At 47.5% G+C, this 21,344-nt stretch overlaps 8 protein-coding genes across 8 annotated transcripts; 4 read left to right on the forward strand and 4 right to left on the reverse strand.

Moving 5' to 3' along the window:
• Window positions 1–71: 71 nt before the first annotated feature.
• LY89DRAFT_598289 (RTA1-domain-containing protein) lies at window positions 72–1,102 on the forward strand (the record flags this gene model as incomplete). Its single annotated transcript, XM_018210032.1, has 3 exons — window positions 72–331; window positions 379–794; window positions 840–1,102. 3 exons carry the CDS (start codon window positions 72–74, stop codon window positions 1,100–1,102), a joined length of 939 nt encoding a protein of 312 aa, XP_018063750.1.
• A 241-nt stretch (window positions 1,103–1,343) lies between these two features.
• On the forward strand, window positions 1,344–3,046 carry LY89DRAFT_711201 (Arginine biosynthesis bifunctional protein ArgJ beta chain; the record flags this gene model as incomplete). The annotated part of the gene is made up of 4 exons (XM_018217885.1): window positions 1,344–1,551; window positions 1,700–2,083; window positions 2,135–2,433; window positions 2,508–3,046. The coding sequence occupies exons 1-4, from the start codon at window positions 1,466–1,468 to the stop codon at window positions 3,044–3,046; spliced, it is 1,308 nt and encodes a 435-aa protein (XP_018063751.1). The 5' UTR covers window positions 1,344–1,465.
• A 536-nt stretch (window positions 3,047–3,582) lies between these two features.
• On the forward strand, window positions 3,583–4,372 carry LY89DRAFT_286196 (uncharacterized protein). The gene has a single exon (XM_018206487.1). It carries the CDS (start codon window positions 3,739–3,741, stop codon window positions 4,357–4,359), a length of 621 nt encoding a protein of 206 aa, XP_018063752.1. The 5' UTR covers window positions 3,583–3,738; the 3' UTR covers window positions 4,360–4,372.
• A 13-nt stretch (window positions 4,373–4,385) lies between these two features.
• LY89DRAFT_741111 (uncharacterized protein) lies at window positions 4,386–5,606 on the reverse strand (the record flags this gene model as incomplete). The annotated part of the gene is made up of 3 exons (XM_018220664.1): window positions 4,386–5,191; window positions 5,240–5,531; window positions 5,583–5,606. The coding sequence occupies 3 exons, from the start codon at window positions 5,604–5,606 to the stop codon at window positions 4,386–4,388; spliced, it is 1,122 nt and encodes a 373-aa protein (XP_018063753.1).
• Window positions 5,607–6,618: 1,012 nt separating this feature from the next.
• Window positions 6,619–7,866, forward strand: LY89DRAFT_286214 (uncharacterized protein). The gene has a single exon (XM_018206488.1). The coding sequence runs from the start codon at window positions 6,862–6,864 to the stop codon at window positions 7,693–7,695; it is 834 nt and encodes a 277-aa protein (XP_018063754.1). The 5' UTR covers window positions 6,619–6,861; the 3' UTR covers window positions 7,696–7,866.
• Window positions 7,867–11,917: 4,051 nt separating this feature from the next.
• On the reverse strand, window positions 11,918–13,615 carry LY89DRAFT_676194 (uncharacterized protein; the record flags this gene model as incomplete). The annotated part of the gene is made up of 1 exon (XM_018213566.1): window positions 11,918–13,615. The coding sequence occupies one exon, from the start codon at window positions 13,613–13,615 to the stop codon at window positions 11,918–11,920; it is 1,698 nt and encodes a 565-aa protein (XP_018063755.1).
• Window positions 13,616–17,296: 3,681 nt separating this feature from the next.
• On the reverse strand, window positions 17,297–18,716 carry LY89DRAFT_741114 (uncharacterized protein; the record flags this gene model as incomplete). Its single annotated transcript, XM_018220665.1, has 2 exons — window positions 17,297–18,487; window positions 18,600–18,716. The coding sequence occupies 2 exons, from the start codon at window positions 18,714–18,716 to the stop codon at window positions 17,297–17,299; spliced, it is 1,308 nt and encodes a 435-aa protein (XP_018063756.1).
• An 866-nt stretch (window positions 18,717–19,582) lies between these two features.
• LY89DRAFT_741115 (uncharacterized protein) lies at window positions 19,583–20,985 on the reverse strand (the record flags this gene model as incomplete). Its single annotated transcript, XM_018220666.1, has 2 exons — window positions 19,583–20,775; window positions 20,832–20,985. The coding sequence occupies 2 exons, from the start codon at window positions 20,983–20,985 to the stop codon at window positions 19,583–19,585; spliced, it is 1,347 nt and encodes a 448-aa protein (XP_018063757.1).
• Window positions 20,986–21,344: the final 359 nt, after the last annotated feature.

The following is a 21,344-nucleotide window of genomic DNA, read 5'->3' on the forward strand; positions in this document are numbered from 1 at the left end:
CAACAAGTTCTTGTACGGCTACGATCCTCTGCTCGAGATACTGAGATCCTCAAAACGGTACGATGCCTCAAATGAACAACGATGGAGGCTGTACCATCGACACATGCCCTCTATCTATGGCGACTGTTCACTACGATCCGAGTCTCGTAGGGAACACTTTTTATCTTACTTTATTCGCCGGAACATTCGTCGTACAGGCTGTCCAAACGTGGAAGTATAAGACCTGGTCTTACTCTTTCTCCGTCATGAGTGGACTGGTGCTTGAAGTTGTGGGATACCTCGGCCGTGTCCAGATGCATTACAATCCTTTCGACGCGAACCCATTTTTGATGTAAGTCTATCAGCCAGCCACGCGTACATGTATTTAACAATAGGCAGATACTTGATCGGTTTGACAATCGGACCAGTCTTCTTTAATGCAGCTATCTATCTCACACTCTCACGAATCATCGTCCATTACGGCGTCCGTTATTGCTGGCTCACGCCTAAGCGAATCTCAATCACTTTCATGACCTGCGATTTTATTGCACTCGTCTTGCAAGCTGCTGGTGGTGCTATTGCCGACACTGCAAGCACAAGCAAAGGGTCGGACACTGGGACACATATCTTAGTGGCAGGTCTTGGTTTCCAGGTCCTTTCTCTCCTCTTTTTCATCGGGGTTTCGTGCTACTATGCCTTACTCGTAACTCGGTTGAGGCAGGGTAAAGACGTCTTTGTACAAAGTCCGAGTCGGTACTGGAGAACGGTACATCTCAACTCACAAACTAAGAGGCATTTCAATCTCTTCCTCGTCGGTAAGTGGTACACTTTCACTTAATCATTTCTCCTGACAAAATCAGCATTCTCATTCGCTACAATTTTCATCCTCGTTCGGTCTACATTCCGTGTTGCCGAGCTTTGGAAAGGCTTCGACAGTAGACTGACTAACGATGAAGTTCTATTCATGCTTTTAGAAGGGACTATGATAACCTTGGCCGTCGGCCTACTCACGTTTTTCCATCCAGGCACGGCGCTCAAAGACGAATGGAAAGACTCGGGATGGGTAGCAGCGAAAGTGGCGCCAAATGATGTTTTCTCTCGTTATGAGATGAGTGGAGTTTAGAGTGAGCCTGAGGACTATTTCCGGGTAGGTAAAGGCGATGCGTACAAGTCTTACCCACATAGACACAGAGGGGGCATTCCGGCGAGGTTGGTGGGAGCTCTATAACCCGATTCACTTAACGGAAAGATCTGTAAATGGTTCAATTGAGTACATCACAGAGAGTTAATGCATTGTATTTCATTGCGATGATAAACTTCAAATGAATAAACTCACCCCTCACGTGTGGAGTGAAAAGAGAATTCGCGCTAGTGCTCCAATTGACCAATGATGACTCAGAGCAAGCAGCTCGCCTCCCTTCACCTCGCCTGACTCTTGAAATATACTTTCTCCCAACATCTACACTCGATCAAAAGAAGCCATTGAATGTCCTCACGTACAGAATTAAGTAAGAAGAGCCCGCGCGAGTCCTTCCCTCATTCAGCATACATCGCATCACAGTCTATACAAGAGTGTGCCGCTCGCTCAAAACTCCATGAATCTCCACTTTTCCAGACTCTCCTCACAAATAGCATCCCAAAGACTTTTCAAATTCCCAACCCGCCAACTTTCCAAATTCGACATCTTCGGCAACTCACCCATCCCAGCAAACAAATAAAGATTCGTCCCCACTTCCGGCACGTATCCCAAAGGCTTCCAAGTCGGCAGCATCAACGTCGGCATAAAACCAGCAAGCAAGTCTCAACCTGACTTAGTCCTCGTAGCTTCCGAGAAGCCGTCCAATGGAGCTGCGGTGTTTACCAAGAATGAATTCCCGAATGCTTCGATCACGGTGTCGAAGGAGATTGTGAGGAGGACCAAAGGGTGGGGAGTACGGGGTGTGATTGCGAATTCGTGGTGTGGGAATACGATCACTGGGAAGCAGGGACTTGAGGATTCTTTGATAATGAGTAAAGAAGCCGGTAGGTATATTTCTGGAGAGACGACAGACGCTGAAGCAGAGTCTTCTGTGATGGTGATGCATACCGGAATGGGTGGCCAGCGGTGAGTCACCCTCCTCCACGAAACTCACCAGCAACAACTAATCAACCCCAGCCTCCCTATAAACAACATCATCAAAGGGATCCCCACCCTCCACGCCAGCATGGGCAATTCCCACACGCACTGGCTCGAAGCAGCCCGTGGCCTCTCCACAACCGACACATTCCCCAAACTCGTCTCCCGAACCTTCACTCTCCCCTCCTCCCCCACCATCACCTATTCCATCGCCGGCCTAACCAAAGGCTCCGGAATGATCCACCCCAACATGGCCACCACCCTGGGAATCATTTGTACCGACGCTTCCATCTCTGCACCCGCCCTGCAAAATTGCTATCCACCGCTACCGAGAAATCGTATAACTGCATCTCCGTCGACGGCGATACATCCACCAACGATATGCTCGCCATGCTATCCAACGGCGCTGCAGGCGGGCCAGAAATCTCACTCGATTCTTCTTGTGAAGATTTTATTTCTTTCCAAAGGATATTAGTTGAGTTCATGGCCGATATGGCAAAACTAGTAGTCCGCGACGGCGAGGGAGCAACGAAATTCATCACCATTCGCGTCCATGGCGCTCCATCCTATGCGGCTGGGAAACATATCGCGTCTGTGATTGCGCGCTCAGTGCTTTTTAAGACGGGGATTTATGGCAAGGAGCCGAATTGGGGGAATGTGGTGGCGGCGCTGGGGTATTCGTTGATGAATACGGGGAAGGGGATCATTGTTGGGGAGTTGACTTCTGTTAGTTTTGTTGCGGAGGGAGGAGAGGTGTTGAAGTTTATGGAGAGGGGAGTTTTGGGGGTGGTGGATGAGCAAAGGGCGAAGGAGGTTATGGAGAAGGAGGATGTGGAGGTTTTGGTTGAGTTGAGGGATGATGGGAAGGAGGATGGGGGCGAGGAAGCGGTTTATTGGACGTGTGATTTGACGCATGAGTTTGTGACCATTAATAGCGATTTTGGGAATTAGAAGGTGATAGGATGAGACAAACGCTTTTAGTAAGCCAGGCATATTCTCAGGCTAAAGAGGACTGGATTCAAAGCTCGTTACTTAGTCCGTAATCCCTACTCTAAAGATCACCATGCTTACGAGGACTCCTTGCATACCCATCACAATACCGCACGGCAGTCAGAGCCCTTGCATCAAGTCCCAGTCTTCTTCTACAGACAACTGGATCTGCAGATAACCTCCACTAAAGTACTACTTCAGAACCAACTTCTTGGTATAAAGAATGTCCCTGTTCTACCTACACAATAAGAAACTCTACCTGAAACCCTCATACAGCATACATGTACAAAAGCTAGACAATCTACAATCCTTATTGTTGAACAGGACATGGGTGCTTTCTAGTGAGACAAAGTCGCAAGTTAAGATACTCAAGATCATGGCGTTTATATGTAGGCTATAAAAAATGTCTGAAAAGTACCAGAACGTACTTTTCTTGAGAGCGTGTTTTAGGTGCGAGTACGATCACTTTAGTGTTTTAGTTTTTAGATTTCTGAAGACTGGCATTTTAGATTTTATATACGCTAAAATGAGGATAAACACTCACGATTGCGGAAAGAAGATCAGCGCTTAGCCGTCTATACCTTACTTCATGGTGTTATATTGTCTGCATTGGGAGAAAAATATTGTGCCATTCTCTTAGTCATTTGTACTGGATGATGGCTGCATCTAGATTCACTACTTGGAGACGAGGCTGGAAGGAGTCGAGAGAAGCGAAGCAGGCAAACATTCGATCTGAATGTATTCAACCCGACAACATCCCAAGATCTACAACTCCGACATCCACAGCAACCACAGCAACAGCAATCAATTTCCCACAACCATACTCACACAACTACCAATCACAAGCACCAACCCCATCCTCCAACACAATGTCCCAATCAGGCCGAGAGTCTCGTCTGGGCTTCCGGGAGTCAGACATTGAGTACGCCCGCAAGGAGGTCGAGCGACGCAAGAGAGAAGAGCAATTCATCCGAAAGGATGTCCCACTGGGCCCTGTCCCCCGCCTCCACAAGAAGGGGTCGTTGGAGTGGGCCCAAGGGGTCAACGCTGAGCGGCGGGCGGCTAGCAGGATGGCTAGCTTGAACAATCTGGGGGAGGAGAGGAAGATGGGAGAGCCTGTGGGTGGTGGATCGAAGCTGAGACATTGTGAGACGGTGGGAGATCTTCGTGCTGCCGCTGCCGCTGGAGAGGAGAAGGAGAAGGAGGAGAGTCGTACCGGTCGGTGGGACATTGGCGGCAAGCTGAAGAAGTTGTTCGGAAAGAAGAAGAATTGATTCGACGAGGAGGAGATTGTCTGTCTTCAGCTCCAGACCTGTCGACAACTTATATTGAGCCTCTTGCTCTTCATGAATCCCTTCCACTTCTCGAACTCCTTCCTCTGTTCCCCACTTACGCCAACGGGCCAGTCTTCAAGCCACTTCGGACATGTTCCTCCCATAATCTTTGGCATCGCGTGCCAGCACCATCTCGTCTCCCCACCCATCCACACACAGTCACCACTTCGGACTCTCAGGACACACGTTTCCATTTCTCTCTCTTCGTCATCTTCGTCTGCTGCTTCTCCATCCTCCCTTTTCTTGTCTCGAGATAAGATGAATAGGCCATCACATCCCAACGTAAAGCTCGCAAGTCCCTTCTGGCATTCCTCCGACACGTCTCGATGCACGGGCATATAATCCTTTGTACTGTACAGAAGAACGACTCCGGATTCAGGCTTGAAGGCATTCTTGAACAATGTAGTTACCAAGGACGAAATATCAGCTGGAAAGCGCGTTGGTGATTCGGCGGGGTATGCTCGAGTGGTCCAATCATATTGACTTCCCAATGTCAGCCAGCGGAGCTTCTTATGCAGAAATTGAGTTGTATTCAGCGCTTTATGGTTCGAGTGTGGATTGATTGGCGTGAACACTTGATTCTTTGAATGAGGCGGGTACGTGAAGAATGATTCTGGTTGTGACGAATCTCCGTTGGGTGGTGGGTATGGAATGCTGTAATCTTGGTGAATGTTCGTTTTGTGAAGTGGATTTGCAAGGTCTCTGTGCAGGATCGAATCAAGCATCAGAAATTGACATTCTGGTGGAAGTAGAGAAGGGAGGATTCGAAGACCTGGAATAGGGGTCAGTAACTCCCGTCACGTGGTCTTGAAACTCATACCGGCAAAGTCTTTGTGCTCGTAAATTGTACATGCCTTGGGCGTTGAATCTCGAGGTACAGAGTCAAATGATGGCCAGTAGCTCATGAACTTATCTCTTGCTGTTGCAACCAGTTCAGATGAGATTGTATCAACTGGTACGATTGATTTGTCTTGTTGCTTGGTCAAACCCCTGCCAAAGTCGACAACTTCAAGATCAGAGTCTATGTCGACATCGTCCATCTTCTGGTATTTCTTGTAAATATTGCATATTGCTTGAGGAGGTATCGCATGTGTATCGTGACCATGATGCTTCTAATTTAGTCAGCCTCACATCATAATTGGCTCAGCATATAGGTAGCTCACCTTTGGATGATCTTCAAGGTCCATGATCAGCTGATTCGTTACTGCTTTCTGAGTGAAAAATGCACTTTGTGGGGTTATCTTTGTTTGACTGAGACTACATAAAGCTCTTTGACAAGCTCTCACTCTCAGATGCATGTATCCTGACAGTTGCTGCAGTGTTGACCTTGCTTGTCGAACAGAAGATATTCAAGAAATTTTGAGGCGGGTTCGAGATCGAGAAGTGACACTAGGCGGCCGCAATGTTAGGGTGTCTCGGTACGGTGGCCAATGAGCGTTTAGCAGTAAATACCCCAGAAGATATTTAACGCCGACCTTCAAAAGAGGACACAAAAGAAGGACGTCGTCTTCATCGTAACCTTTCTTTGCCACCAAATCTTCAAAACTTCAAAGATTAGTCTTTGTGATGCATGAAGAGCTCTGATGATTTCTGCCACCGGAACAGCGACTATTCTCTTCGACAGTGTTCTGGCAGAGGAAGTTGAACCACATTCAACGACAGATAGATTATGTCTAGACTTTGCGATGCTCACCGAGCTCAGAGCTGGTACTGAAATACAATCTTGTGCTGCATTGAGTTGTGCTTTATTGTCTGAGTCAAGCCATATCAGATCAACACTTTGTTCTGGGGAGCTGTCGCAATTGTCCCTCCATCCGCATAGATGATATGGTAAAACATCATGGCTGTTCTTGGAGGTTGAGCAAATAGGTTGGTAATGCAGTATAGCAAACATATAGCCTCTTACAAAAGACTGTTAGTAACTTCGAGTTAGAATATATCACTTCATCTATCATCAAGTGTGAGATTCAGGATTGGTCGAGTCTTAGATTGAAGGACTATGCTATGCCATTCCCCATCTATGCTCAACTTCCCACACCAATCAATCCGGATCACCAGCAGTATACCCTCCAGCAACACGTATCTCGATGCCAACCATCAAACAGATGTCTGCCAGAGCAATTGAAGACATGAAAGATCTCCCCAGACGTATCTACCAGTATTACCACCAACATCATTCGTTTACCACTCGCTAGTAGCTGCTGGAGCAGACCAACCAGCTTCACCAGATGATGCCTCATTGTTGGCATCATCGGCCCAGTTGAGTTCGCCGCCAGCATCAGCACCGCCTTGGCCACCACCAGAGCCACCATTCATGGCGTTGTAGTCGGGGATAGGATCAGGATTGACGTATGTACTAGAGAATCCACCACCACCATCGCGAGGTGGGCGAGGAGCATTGGCCTACATCATGTCAGCGTCCACCAACATTCAAGCAAGGAGATGGATCAAGATAGGGGAAAGACTTACCCATTCATCAACAACCTCCTGGATCATGACCTTGGCCTTGTTGATCTGGGTCCGAGTGCCCTTGAGGGTGATGTTGACGAGCTCACGAGCACGAGGTCTGGATCCATCCTCAGATTTGGATGGCATCTGGATGTCAACCACATGAGTGGCATCCTTGATCTCGTGGATCTTCGAACCCTTAGGGCCGATAATCTTGCCGGTAGCTCCAGAGAACACCTGCATGACCTCCTCCATCTCTATGCCAGTATCAACAACACCGTCAGCACCACCAGCACCAACACTCTTGGTAAGATCTGTACCACGAGGGATTTCGGACTCAACCTCAACATGGACTTCGGTACCGTACTTGTCGAAATCCTTAGCCATACGCTCGCGAACGTACTTGACGATGTAGACCCAGCGTGGAGTCCAGTAGTTTGCGTTGATCTTATCAACAGTCAAGGTGTACTTGTCCTTCTGCGCATCAGAAGTCCAAGCGGCGTGGGACGAGACAACATGATCCGGTGCATCATCACTCTCAAGGTCAGTGGCAACCAACTTGACGACGGCGACACAGTCCTTGAAACCGTCGGCGACACGAACCGGAAAGTAGGCGCAGACTTCGAAGGTATCACCCATGTAAGTCTCACGGTGGTAGATTTCGACGTTCTCAGCCTCCTTACCGGTAACTGGAGGGACGGTTCGGTGGAGGTTCCCTCGAAGGCGTCGGTGGATGTAGTTCAAGACCTTGCATCGGTTCTTGTCCGCCTGTGTTTGTGTATGTCAGCTTTGGTTCCAATTGAGCCCAAGTCTCGAGTTGCGCCATGAACGTCGGAGGCTCGACTTGAGACGAAGAAGAACAGACGAAGATGAAGAACAATGGATGAGGATGATGTCGCGAAGGTGAAGCAAACGCATTAGGCTTTCCGTTTGTATGGGGGAAGGTTTGTCCACACCCAAACAAACAGCCTCGACGCGTGAGTGCGGGGTGGGAATCAAGAACAAAGAAAGCTCGATGATAATTTACCTCGGTCGCACCCTCAGGTGGATTGAAATACATCTCCTCGTCGGTGTGAGGAGTATCATCGAACTCAGCGGGAGAGTTTGGGTTGCCATCCATGTCTGCGACGGCCTCGAACATGTTGGCTGCGAAAGCTGCAGTTGTGGTATTTAGCTTGGCCTTAGCCTTGCCTTGAATCTTATTCTTTGCCATTGAGGAAGAGTATGAGTGGGAAGTAGAGGAGATCGAAGTTGGAGGAAGTGGGATGGAGGTTGAAAGAGGAACGGAAGTTGTAAGTTGTTGTACAGGAAGTGGAAGTGGTGGAAAAAGATTGTGGAGGACGCGAGCCGGGGTATTTTATATGCAGGCTCCCTTCGCGAAATCACCAGATCACGTTCTGCCACCCCTGCTAGGTAGGCACAGTAGCGCGGATCTACTACAGCAGCAAGAGCTGTAAAAGGAAGGAATCGTAAGGCTGAAGCTTCTTCTTGCCTGGTTGATTGCCTAAGGTACCTACCTAGATACTTGAAAGGAAGCAGAAGGGAGAGATTCATCGAGTTTCGAGTATGCATATCCAAGTGCAGCCTCCCGTTGAAGACAATCTGTTTGCCTGTTTGCCTTCTGCAGCTTAGTTTTATGATAGAATCAAGAGCACGAAGTGACAGCCTCGGGAGCTGCAGATAAAAAGCACGGAAAGGTCACAATCCAATCAGCAACGCTGCTGCTGCCTACCTATGAAAATGATGTTATCTTTTTTGTTGCCGTTCTCGATTTTCTCTTCTAGAGAAGCACACTCCCATCAAATGAAGTTATCCAACAGCAAACATTATTGTTCCAAGTACTCGAAACCGCAAACGCCTTCTGAGCAGTTCCTTTCCACAGGATTGAGACATCAGCGCCAGTTCGCGAGAAATCCTTCCAGATGGAGTGGAGAAAGCCCATTGTGCGAAGAAGTTCAGCCATTCTCTACCGCAACCTTAGACCAGAGCCCATACTGATAGATTTCACAGTTTTAGATCACCACTTTCTTTACCACCTGCACACAAAAGCCCTCAATCCTGCTGGAGGTATCAATATTACCGTTCTCGAATCACTCCTCGCATTGAAGACTCGATATCAGAATCACCACATACAGGAAAGATGGAGCACTGAGTTTGGAAGACAGCTATCCTAAGAAGATTTAGTACTAGGTTGGTGACGGACAGAAAGAGCCACTCACACCAGCGGCACCATCTTACGAGAGAAGGACGCCAGCAGCAATTGTAGAGTTCAGAAAACCACAGTACAGTCAGTACTACAAGAGCGAAGCTTCCATACAGAGAGGAACTGCATATCAGGGCCATGAACAATCCCATCCCCTCGCTCAGAGCTGTGGAATATCAAGGGAACGTGGGCGCCAATGGAAAAGGTAAGAGTGATTGGTCACTTGCGTTTTGTCAGCTATTGCCATACGTAATATTCCTCCCGGTGGAAGCAAGCTGTAGACACAATTGAATGTATTCCGAAATCCACGAATCCTCTTTCAAGCCATCTCTATGTTCAGCAGACCGATCCGTACTCTGTAGCAAGCCTTCATTATACTCCAAATGTTTTCCAAACCTCACAAACTCCACTTCCAATGACAAGAACTTTAATTATTCACCCTTGAGCTTTAGCAAGAACGTAGAAGAAAGCCTATTAAGTCTACATCTGTCAATATCCTTAAGAAGTTTAGAGACCGTGGATCGTAAAAGAATACACAACAATCCACGTCTAATTTTCCACTGGACCAATTATGAAGGAATTACCAATTTCCCAAGCACGCTCTTCATATTTCCCTTGCCACCACTATTTTACTACTCAACTGCTCTAGCCAACTTAACTCCAGAGTCCCTCGAATCCTACCAACCCTTTCCTCACGAACAACCTCCAATCTTAAATTATACTCTTTAACACGGTAATCCTTGGCTGAAATTCCTTCCCAAGATATACTCCGACCTCTGACAGATGGACAATTGGAGACGCTCGTCCATCCGGAGAGGAAACATTCAGCTTCCACCATGATCGAAGAATCCGTTCCCCACGGAATGGCAAGGCGATATGTTGGCTGGGCTCTTTCAGCAGACTCTCAGTAATAAAAGCCTTCGATATTGAAAGGCAGAGAACGAACTTTAGCTAGCTTTACTTCTTGAACCGAAAGCACGGTCAGGAAAGGTTCTTAATTCCATTGAGATATGTGACTTCAAGGAGGATATACTGGTATTTGTATTGATTTTAAATTGAGGAAGTATTACATACACCTTGAAGCATTGCATTAATCAAAGAGGACGCGCTCAGCAGAAGTCCTTTTCCTTAATTCCACTGGCAAGAATGCCAACTTGATCTAAGTACCCACAGCCTACCTCACCGAAAATGAATTCCGTCTCTTCTCCAGCGCTGCTCTTTCGGAACTCACGTATGAAAACGTCTGGTGATAAAAGTTCTCGGGAGCTGAGATCCAAATGGTGTTCATAACTCCTTTACTACAGCCTATCTATACACTTTTCCCTCGCCCGGTTCCCTGTGCTGCGGGGAGGAGTGTTTTGCCTCAAAATTCCAACCTCTCAAGCCCAATTTTTCACAAAAAGCATCTCCATCAAAACACCAGCGCCCTAGCCCAGGGATCCCAGGACAAAGAACAACACCTCCTGTCAATCCCTCCTTGATCCAAACCACAACCTTAATCTCCAAGCCCTGCCAAAGACTATAACCTCCAACCTCAACCTTGTCCCAACAGACCGTCCCCGAAATCGAACACAATCTTCACACCTGCAGTAGAAATTTCAAAGAACAAGCATGAAATCCTTCATACCATACATAATGCGCCAATGCTGAATGATCACGGCGAGAATTGCAAGACTCATGAAAGGGGAACATACTTACTTACTTACTTGCGTCTTTCTCCACTATCCTTCGTCTCGCCGAGCGCTCTCCCATCTTCTATCTCACCGCAACTTCTCTTTCAACCAGGTCTAAGGATCAACGAAATTAAAACTCTTTCAATCCTGATCTCCACTCTCGCCGACACTCGCCGAGCTCGCGAAAAGAATCAGCATCTCCGTGGATGTATGTAGATCCCATCAAATATAATAAGGGCATGGACTGAACATGTCGAAATGCTTAGTACCCGCTTACCTTGGCACCTACCTTGCCCGGGGGGCATGAAGCTTCATTGAGATGTCTGCTCAATTGCCTCATATGGGCGTAGAAACTATCTCAAATATCCAAGAGGTAAACACTTGCTACAATGTCCAGCAAGACCTCTTGCCACGTTTACCTCTGATAGGTAGCTGTATCCAAGCCCTAGCAGGGCTCGCGATCGGATCCCATAGTCTGCTCCCACTTGGCAAGACCCAAGTCCTTCAATAGAAGCCGGAGTCCTCTTTCTTATCGAAGAAATCGCAGCTTACCATCTCCCCCAAACCATTTGCGTTCCACGGATCTTCCACGGCCTAAACACGTGATATTCCGGCCATATCCGAGCATCTCGGCTCGGCGTAGAATAAGTGATCAAGACGCAGCCCTAAAACGCAGGGCCCTTGGCTATCGCGGAATCTCGGCACGACCGAGTGGCGAACTTGGAATCAAGATGAGCGAAAAGGTCCGTGGTACCCGTTGAACGCGCAACGAGGAAAACAATCTGCGCAGGGATATGAGATATCTTGAGATCTGAACTTGAACTACAAGAATGCATGCTGATTGAAAAAGAAAGTTTCGCATGACTGCTCTCGTTACTACTGAGCATGTTTGTGGTGCACTAGAAAGGGAAATTTTAGAATAGAAATATTAACTATGAAACGATTGTATCCAGAAATGTAAGTGGGGGTATATCTAAACTTTTGGCAATGAAGAAATGCGACAGGATATGATGCACAAGTGATGAGTAAGTGGCCAGACCACAGAAAGAAAATTGCCGTACTGCCTTCTATGAACGAACGGAAAGAAAGTACAAAAGAATCAAACGAAAACTTTTCAACGAATGACAGAAGAAAATTCGAGCAGCCTGCTGCTCATCTAAAACTCAACTGCCCCTCAAATCCTACTCCGTACCTTGAAAACCGGTAGGCCCGTGGCTTCTATTCGTTCAGCTGCACCCTGACACCATCGTAATTCATTCGTCATATCTCGATCGTAATTTTCGCCCAATTCTACAAAGGTGCTCCAAGCGGTATCGAAAGGAAAGAGGCAAAGGACTTTGCCTGCGACGTTTGGTTCTCTTGCGAAGAAGTATTCTGTACATTGACAAGCTATTCGTGACCATTTGAAGGATTCCTCGATGGAGTATGTCAAGACTGGTATCGCTGATTCATCTTCCGCCTTCAGATCCTCGGCAAGTTGCCGGACGAGAGAAAAAAGGGCAACTCGTATACCGGTATAAACTGTGAAGGAAGAGGCGACGATGTCGTTGGTGAAGTGTATGGCCTCGCTATGAAGCCCTGTCCAACTTGCTGGTTCTGCTGTATACATTGCAGAAGTGTACCTGGAGAACACATCTACCTTCCATTGATTCAGCTCCGAAGCGAGATCGTTCAGTTTCTTCAGTTGCCTTCTCAATGCGCCTGGTCTTCGATTGGGATTCTTGTCGTAGTGCTCCATCTCAGAAGGTACTTGAAGTCCAATATCCAGCAAGGTATGTATAGGACAATTGCCCAAGTCACCACCTCTCCATTCGAGGTTAATCCATTCTTCTCGAGCGAGGAAGGACCCTCTTCGGTGTAGGAACGAGAACGGAAACTGAACAGCTCGGTACCCATAAAAATGATCTCGTGCTATCTGATCATCGAGAGCGTCCGGACCTGCGTGCTCAATCAATGCACCAACTCCCTTGAGGTGTAGAGAAAACCCATCCCAAGATTTGTTGACGAGAAGTTCGGACATTGAGCAAGCTAAAGCCGTTGCTGATAGCAGAGTGGCTTTCGCTGGATCTTTGTTCTCCAGATAGTCATCAAAGCCATCCCTAAGTTTCCGCAATGCTGTCGCTTGAATTTGAACAGCTTGCATAGCCATTGCTCTATCATTCCTCTCTATGCTAATAAGGTTCAAGGCAGCTGACAGCAACGCTTCTCGCAACATCTCAGATCCAGGTGACATGGCTTCGAAAGAGACTGACGTTGTCCATGTATGGTAGCAAATTTCAACTCGAGTAAGCTCATTTGAGGCTTCATCTGTAGGTTGCTGCTCAGTTGGTGCTATATCCGTAATGGTGTCTTGCGGCTCTGTAGACAACGTCATGAGAGATTCTGTTTCGATGGAATCACTTTCCACCGTGAGCGTAGGTGCAGGTAGACTGCGGTATTGAAACGCCGCGATGAAGGCACCAGAGTAAGCAGGACCTAAGTCTATCCTGAACGGCAGTCCAAGAGACCATTTGATCGTTCGTCCAATAGTTTCGCTTGTGACGGAGATGTTTCGTTCCACGGAAGAAGTTGGTATTGTTGAGGCTGTCGATCCCAACCCAGCAGCTTGTGACGAGGTACTGAGTCTCCGGAATGAAGTACTGAGGGCCTCAGACGAAGAAGCCACTACTTGGGATGATGAGCCAGCTTCAGACCTCGCAACGGAACTTTGGCGAGAAAGGGCTTCACTATCGGAGCTTTCTGGTTGATTGTCTAACTGTGCTCGTTCTCGGTTTCTCTGACGAAAGGCTCTCACATTCTCTCTGACTTGTTGACGTCGCGCGGCAGCACGCTCTGCGTCCGTACCGGGGCGTCGCGGGCGACCTAGAGGCATGTTCAGCGTTGTAAGAACGTGGCTGAAGCGAGGAATACATTGTGGCTGTTTGAGAGTTCAATCATAGATAGATATACTCAACTCAATAGCAATAATAATCAACTTTCGATCTCATAGCCCCATGCAATCGGCAGGGGTTCTGTTGTCGTCGACGTGAGTCTGGCATGAGTATCGAAGCCGCAGCGCAGTCGCTCCCGTCATCGTTCACTTCGCTTCTTCGCTTGTCCGATCAAGCCCGTAGCGTCGCACAGTCGCCGTCGGTGCCGAGCGTAGCGCACGACATCCACCAACCCCTGAAGTCGCCAATGGTGCTGCAACGGTACGTCCGTTAACAGCTCTACGCCCGTTACCAAGCCTAATAAGGCCAAATCGCAACTCCACAACCTTCTATCGCACCTCGCTCTTCGGTAAGGCTGGATGAAGCTGAACCATATAACCAATTGCAGTCTCGGCACAGTGCACCAGCCTTCGTCGAACACGCTTCTAGCGGTATTCTAGCACCGTCTTGCCGATGCAACCATCTGATGTGATTTGTAGGTAGGAAACTCAAAAATCCGCTGTCCGCTCGCCTGTCGGCAGACCCATAACCTTAAACCGACTGTACGTCAAATGAAGATCACTCATATCATCTGGAGTTCCATATGAGGTTTCCAGAAGTATCTCGCATCACGATTTCTACTTTCATGAGCGACTTTCTTTACGGAAGCGAGCGGCATTGACGGCAGATGAAGAAGTCTAGCCGAGATTCGAGTCTCTTCTGGATATCACCTCCTCCCGAGATGACCAGCAGTCTTGTCGATGCCGCAACGCAGAAGAATTTTCGCAAAGGCGTGATTAGTCCTACTGAGACGTGGCAGGGAAACACAACGTAGACTTAGCCCATTCAAGATTGCTGCTTCTCGCATGATCTGTAAAAATTGCCTCTCAAGCTAGCAGCACCTGCATGGAATTAAGATAGCATCCACAGGTATTATCAAGCACTCCAGTGCTGATTTCAGCCAACAACAGGCTTCAGCCACGATGCAGATAATTCGTAGCTCCGTCCCGATTCCCATGATCGTCTCTTGCGACATGACCACAAGAGATATTTTCGGCAGGAGTTTCGTTTCATGGCGATGATACCGACTGGGTTGCGGTCTTCCCGAACAGATGGTCGAGATGTTGGCATCTTCATGTAGATCTTACATCTCTTGCTGTCAGGAACACCCGAAAAGTCCGGCTTAGGCTGACACCCCGTTCAGTGTAGGTCCAGGCCACGCCATCTATTCGCCACTTCTCTCTATATATTCTTCGTTGGGGTGCTCAGAGCCGAGAAGACCCTCGGTGTCGAACGAATACTTCCTATGTCGATATCCTTTCTTGACGATCCGGTCCTTCATCAGTATGGAATCCCTTGTCTAGCACACCTTCTAGCCAGTAAGTCCTTTGCTAGACGTGTTTTAAGTGGTCTTCCATTCAGGAGGTGAGTCTCCAGGCCGGCTTCCCAAACGGGGCCTTACAAGCCAGCTGATATTGATATTCTCTAGGTAGGCTTTGAGCAACGTGCGCTCAGAGAAAAGTGAGCGACTTTTCTTTGCGCCCCAATTGCCGATTGTCATTTAGACACAATGTGTTGGAACACACAGCCCTTGCAGATAATTTCTCATGGACTCACGGACCACGTCATGCTCCCTAGTAGCCGTCCAGCGGGAGAAACATGCGTGTAATCAATAATACCCCACACTGAAAGGAGAACGGCTTGATCCAGCTGCACAATCATCAAATCGCAAGTATGCGATCAATGCAAATCTCATGATGGCTTGACATCCGAGACGCGAGAACAAGGGTGGCAATGCTGGCGAGCAACGTGAGTCCCAATCATTGTGTGGGCCGCTTCATCAAGTTCCTGCACAATCGACCACGACAAGAATCATTGAGATCTTGATACGAGTCTTCCGTGCATCGACCACCAATGGCTCTCGCATCTCGACAGTTAACGTGCAGATATGGGATGGTCCAGCGTATGGTGATGCACCTCGCAAAAATGTTCTGGAAATTCTGAGATCTGCGTTAAGAACGCACAATCCAACGATCGTGCCCTCTGATTCTCGTGCTCCGGGGACGTAATGACGAGAGAAGCTGAACTGAAGGATGGCGGACGACATTGGATAAGGTGTTGATGCAGTAAAAAGCAGTAAATGCTTGTGGGAGAAACATGTCACCGCTGGTGGAAAGGTTGTTTACGTATGTGACGACGCATCTGCATTGATAAATGCCGAGGAAGGAATGATTGCGGGCTACCCAGATGGAAGGTGTAGCTTTGATGCTAGCCTGCATTGCTGAATTGGTGGTGCTCGATGTTGACGGTTATGACCCTAGCTTTCTGACTGCCCAAAATGGATAGTGTTGTCAAAGAGGTACGCAGGGTGGACTTCCGGTCATAGAAATTGAATGATTCCGGTTCAGGGAGATGCAAAACATCATGCTGGGGCGAAAACCAGATAGATGCCTTCACGCCGCGGGTAGAGAATGCTTGTATATATCCTTTGGTGAGAACGTGGTGAGCTTCCTGGCAGGCAAAGAGTATTCCTGGAATTCCAAGGCGCCTCTCTCTAAGACCCCAGAGTTGTCGCAGCCCGTATTAGATCCCACACTTCCGGAAGCCGTATTTTTCCTTTGCCTTCCAATTCTCGAAAAGTGAGCTTCCTCTTCGATGCACTGAGCGCTCCAAACACGGTCGATCCATCCAATTCCTGCATTTCTTGGTCGTATGCTCACAATCCTTGGGCCGAGGAGAAGCAAATTCGTATATGTTCAGTCGAATTTCTCGAGAGAGGTCGCAGAATCGGGGAAATGTGCGTTACATCTTTACCTCCGAAGAGAGAGGTTTGTCGATGCTGTTGACGCCTTCGCCTTCAATGTCTCTCTTCGATTCCTCATCATTTGCACATGACATCGTTCGTGTATCAATGTCGGACATCGAGAGTTGCATAGAGAAATATTACTCGCGAGTTCGCGAGTTGCTTGTTAGGCAAAACACGCTAAATTGTATTAGGTAAAGCTCGGAGAGAAAGGTCACATGCTGGAGAGACCTCTTAGTCTTGAAAATATCGAGATTTATCATATTCATGGTATCATGGAACTGAGAAGAGTTTCTTTAGGTCGAGCGTTCCGAGTAGTCGCTGTACCATTGGAAGTCGAAGTGAATTATCACGTGACTACTCAACTCTGCAATCGGGGTTGTTCACCGTTACTTAGCTGTATGCATGGCGCTTCTAGTCTGTTAGCTCTCTCAGTATCATAATCAATCATCTACAAATGCCAGGTATATCTTTCCGCAATCTCGATAAAGATCAAGAAGATAAGTCCCCCACATCTACCACTTTGTGACTTGTAAAAGGGGCTCGCTTACATCGTTATGCTCCACATTGAGGGACAGTAGTCGATGAGAATGTTCGGATGTAGTTTGAATTGAGTCACGATGAATCATAGCACGCTACAGAGTTTCAATGGGATATCGCTTCTATCACGCAGGCTAATCACGCTTAGGAATAGAAGCTGAACGAATTAGCACTGAAAAGACTGCTTGATTCGTCTACCGGTATTTCTCGGATCCTCATTCCCAGGAGCAACAAACTATACCCACGACGCCACGAAGTCGCTACTTTGATTGCATAATTCCTTGTGGAGGATCGCAGCATCTCAGACGTCACCCTTGTCTGTTCCTGACCTGTTGTCAACGAATTCTTCTCCACCTTGGCTTAGCACACTCAAGACATCACCGTCGTAAAGGTTTTCCACATCCAGAAGTTTCGTTCCTGCCTCAATCCTCTGACCACCGCAGGTGATAGCGATGCATGCTTCATCTGAAAGACCTCTTGCAGCTCGGTATGCTTCTGCTACATCCTCTACAGTAGTTGTTGAATCGATGGTGACATCAAAAGGCGCCATGTTAGAAGACGTTACCGCGATACGCATGCGGTATTCCTTCTTTTGTCGATAATAATCCTCTTTGGCTTGATCGAATGCTTCTTTGTTCGTAGACTCCAAGATAAGTTTGCGATCGAACTTTGGCAAAGTTTTGATCGCCGGCTTGCCTTGTTGGACAGCTAACTTCCATTGGCGTTCCAATTCCAATTTATCATATGTGAAATCCGCTTTGGACTTTACGCTCCATGTCTCTTGATATCTCTGCAAACTTCGGTCGTTCTTTGGGTCGTATCCTGGTTGATACCATTCCATCAAGACAGCGACTTCCATGAAGTCCATGAGCACCAAGTCTGGAAATGTGTTCCTCCAATAGCTAGGACATGGTGGAAATCTGTCTACAATCGTGACTTCTAGAAGATTATCGAAACCTGATAGAAGTTCGAGAAAGTCAGGATAAGCTTTCGCATCTACAAATGGCGCACTGCAAGGTCTGAATCCAGGATTTCCGAGCGCGAGCTTTTCTACCAGCCTGAAGTCGATAGGATGATCTTGATCGAAGATTGAGTTACCGGGCTTTGTATGTCGAAGACTAATGCTCAGGAACATTGTATCGTCGCGACTTGAGAACCAAGTCTTTGGTATTGTGCCAAGGGTTCCAAAGGTTTGTACATAGTTTCCGGTAATGACACTAAAAGACTCTTGGCATGTTGTCAAACTCTTCGAAAGAGATTCGGATGCCGTTGTGGGTTCCCAAAGAGCCTTAGGTCCGTAGTTGATACCACAAATTTTCCCTTCTCGCGAGAAAGCATCTCTCCACCAGCTCGGGCAAAAAAACCTCGAGTCTTCGTCCTCATTGGGGTCCTGTTCAACAGGATAGATGCTCCAGACCCGGCTCACCGGTCCGAGATCTGTTCGAGTTGGGTTCATGTGAACGACGCGTGTTCCAGGAAGCAAATACTCCCACTAGATCGAATTAGTACTTCGATCTTGGAAAACAAAACTGAGTACCACGAAACGTCCCGCGAGTACGTGGTGTAGACAATTAGAGTAGGGAATGACAAAGTATGCTGCTCACAATCTGTAGTCTGATCTCTTTTGGCAGCTCCTTGAATCGAGGGAAACTTTCGAGCTTCTTCATTGTCGGCGATTGAGTCGGTCCTCCACCGTCAGCTAGAATCAACTGCGTGGACATGTTTGAAGTTCTGATTGAGAGGCGCAATAAACGAGTGCAGTGGGTCGAAGTCGTGGAAGGGAAAGAAGTTGAAGTAGAATTTTATGGAAGAAGTGGGTTGAGCGACGTTCAAAAGCGCGCTAGTGTTGTAATTTACTAGCGCGGCCGTGTTCAAAATGTTAAGCTTCATACGGGCTCGAGCGTTGCAAAGTCGATTCACTCTAAGTGTTGGGAGCTGGTTTTGGAAGTCCAGTTGGTTCGGAAGTCGACTTTCGCTTTTCTTAGTGTATTGGAATTGTACTGGCTCAAGAAGACTTCTGCTATTAGCCTACTTCTTCGTTCATTAGATTGCATGCTGAGATGAGTTTCGGAAGTCCACCTGGGCAACAAAGACAGTCAGGTGATCTCAAACAAGCAGATGGCACATTGTTCTGATATCAAGACTCGAAACTCTAGCTCACGTGTAGAAGAATCGAACTGCTCCGAAGAGATTACGAAGATCGTTTACTGAAGTAAAATCTGTTATGGAAGATAGATAATCCCAACAATGGGCTGGTTTGGAGAGTGTATCATATAACCCAGAGTTCTTAGATTCATGAAAATTTATACTGCAATTCATAGCTCTAATGAAGATGCTGTTAGATGTCTTCCGGGTTTGAAATGAAACTTTTCTGCAATTTCATGGTTCACATTAAGCACTATCTTTGTGCCTCTTGCCGACTGTCCAAGCTACTGCAATTCGCGCGGCCCTCCTGCCCAGATGCCTCCACCCCGGCTTCGGGGTCGATCGGCGTGTATAATCGTTATGATAGATTAACAAGTCTCGAAAATTCACCTCCCCTTGCTGTAAAAGGCCCTTTTGGTGCCTTCCAAGTTTCCTTTTCAAATCACCAACGCCAACACTTCCCATCCCAAACCAACATGTAAAGAAAGCCGCCATCCAAGATACTGTTGATGTCGAGAATTCTAGTAGTTGGATCGAAGCTGGTTCCATCGTGCCAGAGCTGAATTTTGTCTAGTGAATGCATGTTGCATTCGAGTCGATTGTCCGAAACCCATATGTCGCAGATATCCTTGACTGTGCTACTTTCGTCAGCAACAGCATGAGTAGTACATCTTGTCCGCTGGTTGAAGACAAATAGGCGCCTCCGTAACATCCTTGCTTTGCACCAGGAAACAGCATCCTTGAAGGTAGCCTTAATCTCGGACGTGGTGACAATCTTCCGATTGACTTTCAGGTTTTTTTCGTTCCTCTCGTTTGGGTACGCCTCATTCGGGAGTACGTTGAACATATCAATGTCCCTCAGTAACCATTGAGCAAGCTTCTGACGCTCGAGCTCAAAGAGCCTGACGGAATTCCTGTCACAATTTGCTTCGAGAGGATGCTTTCCCCTCTGGGCCATCTCGGGTCCAAATTGCGGTGTGGCAGCTTGGCTCGTACCGAAAATATCCTCAATATCCATGAAAACAAGGTTGGAGCGGTCACTGCCGACGTCATATTCCAGGGCAAGTGTGAGTTCCTCGATATTCTTATAGTCCTTGTTTACGGCGTATCGGAACATGTCGCGCTCGTTAGCAAGTGTACAATCGCCACTGAAACCATGACGGATTGTTCCAATTGCAAGGTGTTTAACATCAACAACAGCGCTTCCAAGCATGAATCCATACCAGAAGAAAAAAGCTTTGATAAAAGCCCCCTGGCGGATGTAGAACGTGTCATTGAGTGATGAGAATAGAGTTGTGGCTCTGAAGCCAAGCAAGGGGAATATGCGCGTGTATCCAGAAGATAGTATGACTTCGCGAGACTCGCTACAGGCATCCATGATACCAATAACCGAAATGCAAGTAACCTCCACGCCAGTAGGTGACCATGATTCATCAAATGCAGTCACTGCATTGCTGAACATTGTATTTCTGCTAATTTCTGGATCAAAGAAAGTTTCCCAACTTCCAGGAGTTTCGTCGCCAACAGCGCAGTCATCCGAAACCCTCGAGACTCTCCGCGTCTTGAAATAGTGGTCGACGTCGAGGATCCGCGGTGTGAGGGTGAGTTCCCAAATGATACGTCGAATCTCCGGAGCTAACTCCATGAATATTATAAATGACTTCAAAGGCGAGGTATCTCGTGGCTAGTACTTTGTTCATTGTGGTTGACTGTGGGTGTAGTTGTTGGTAATGGTCGAAGAACAGAATCATCGGGTTGTTCAATAGACGTCTGGCTGTTGGAAATAGACATCATTGCCGACGATGATCGTAACCGCGAGTGGGGCACCATCTCATCGAGCTGCATTGTGGCAACGTTGCTATTGTCGACGAGCAAAGTTGAAGAGTTAAGTTTGCGCCAATATTGACTCCGCTAGACTGGTTTGCAGGAGCAATGTGTAGCCTTCGAAAATTGAGTGTAGGATCTCGTTTCGGTACGATGAGAGGTTGTGTGAGTTGATAGAAGTCCCGAAAAGCCTGGTGAGGACGTTCTCCAGCTGAACAAGCCCGAGCGTGCAAGTCTTGAGAAGGGGAGACTATTTCGCGACTAGGGGGATGCTGCCGAGAGACTCTGTACAGAAGATGAGCTTGTACGAGCAGGAAGTCTTTGTAGAAAGCGCAACGTAATTGAGTGTTTATTGACAAAGATGATTCTGTAATTAGAAG

This window comes from Mollisia scopiformis (genome assembly GCF_001500285.1).
Source record: "Mollisia scopiformis unplaced genomic scaffold LY89scaffold_29, whole genome shotgun sequence".
In the NCBI taxonomy this organism is placed as follows: domain Eukaryota; kingdom Fungi; phylum Ascomycota; class Leotiomycetes; order Helotiales; family Mollisiaceae; genus Mollisia; species Mollisia scopiformis.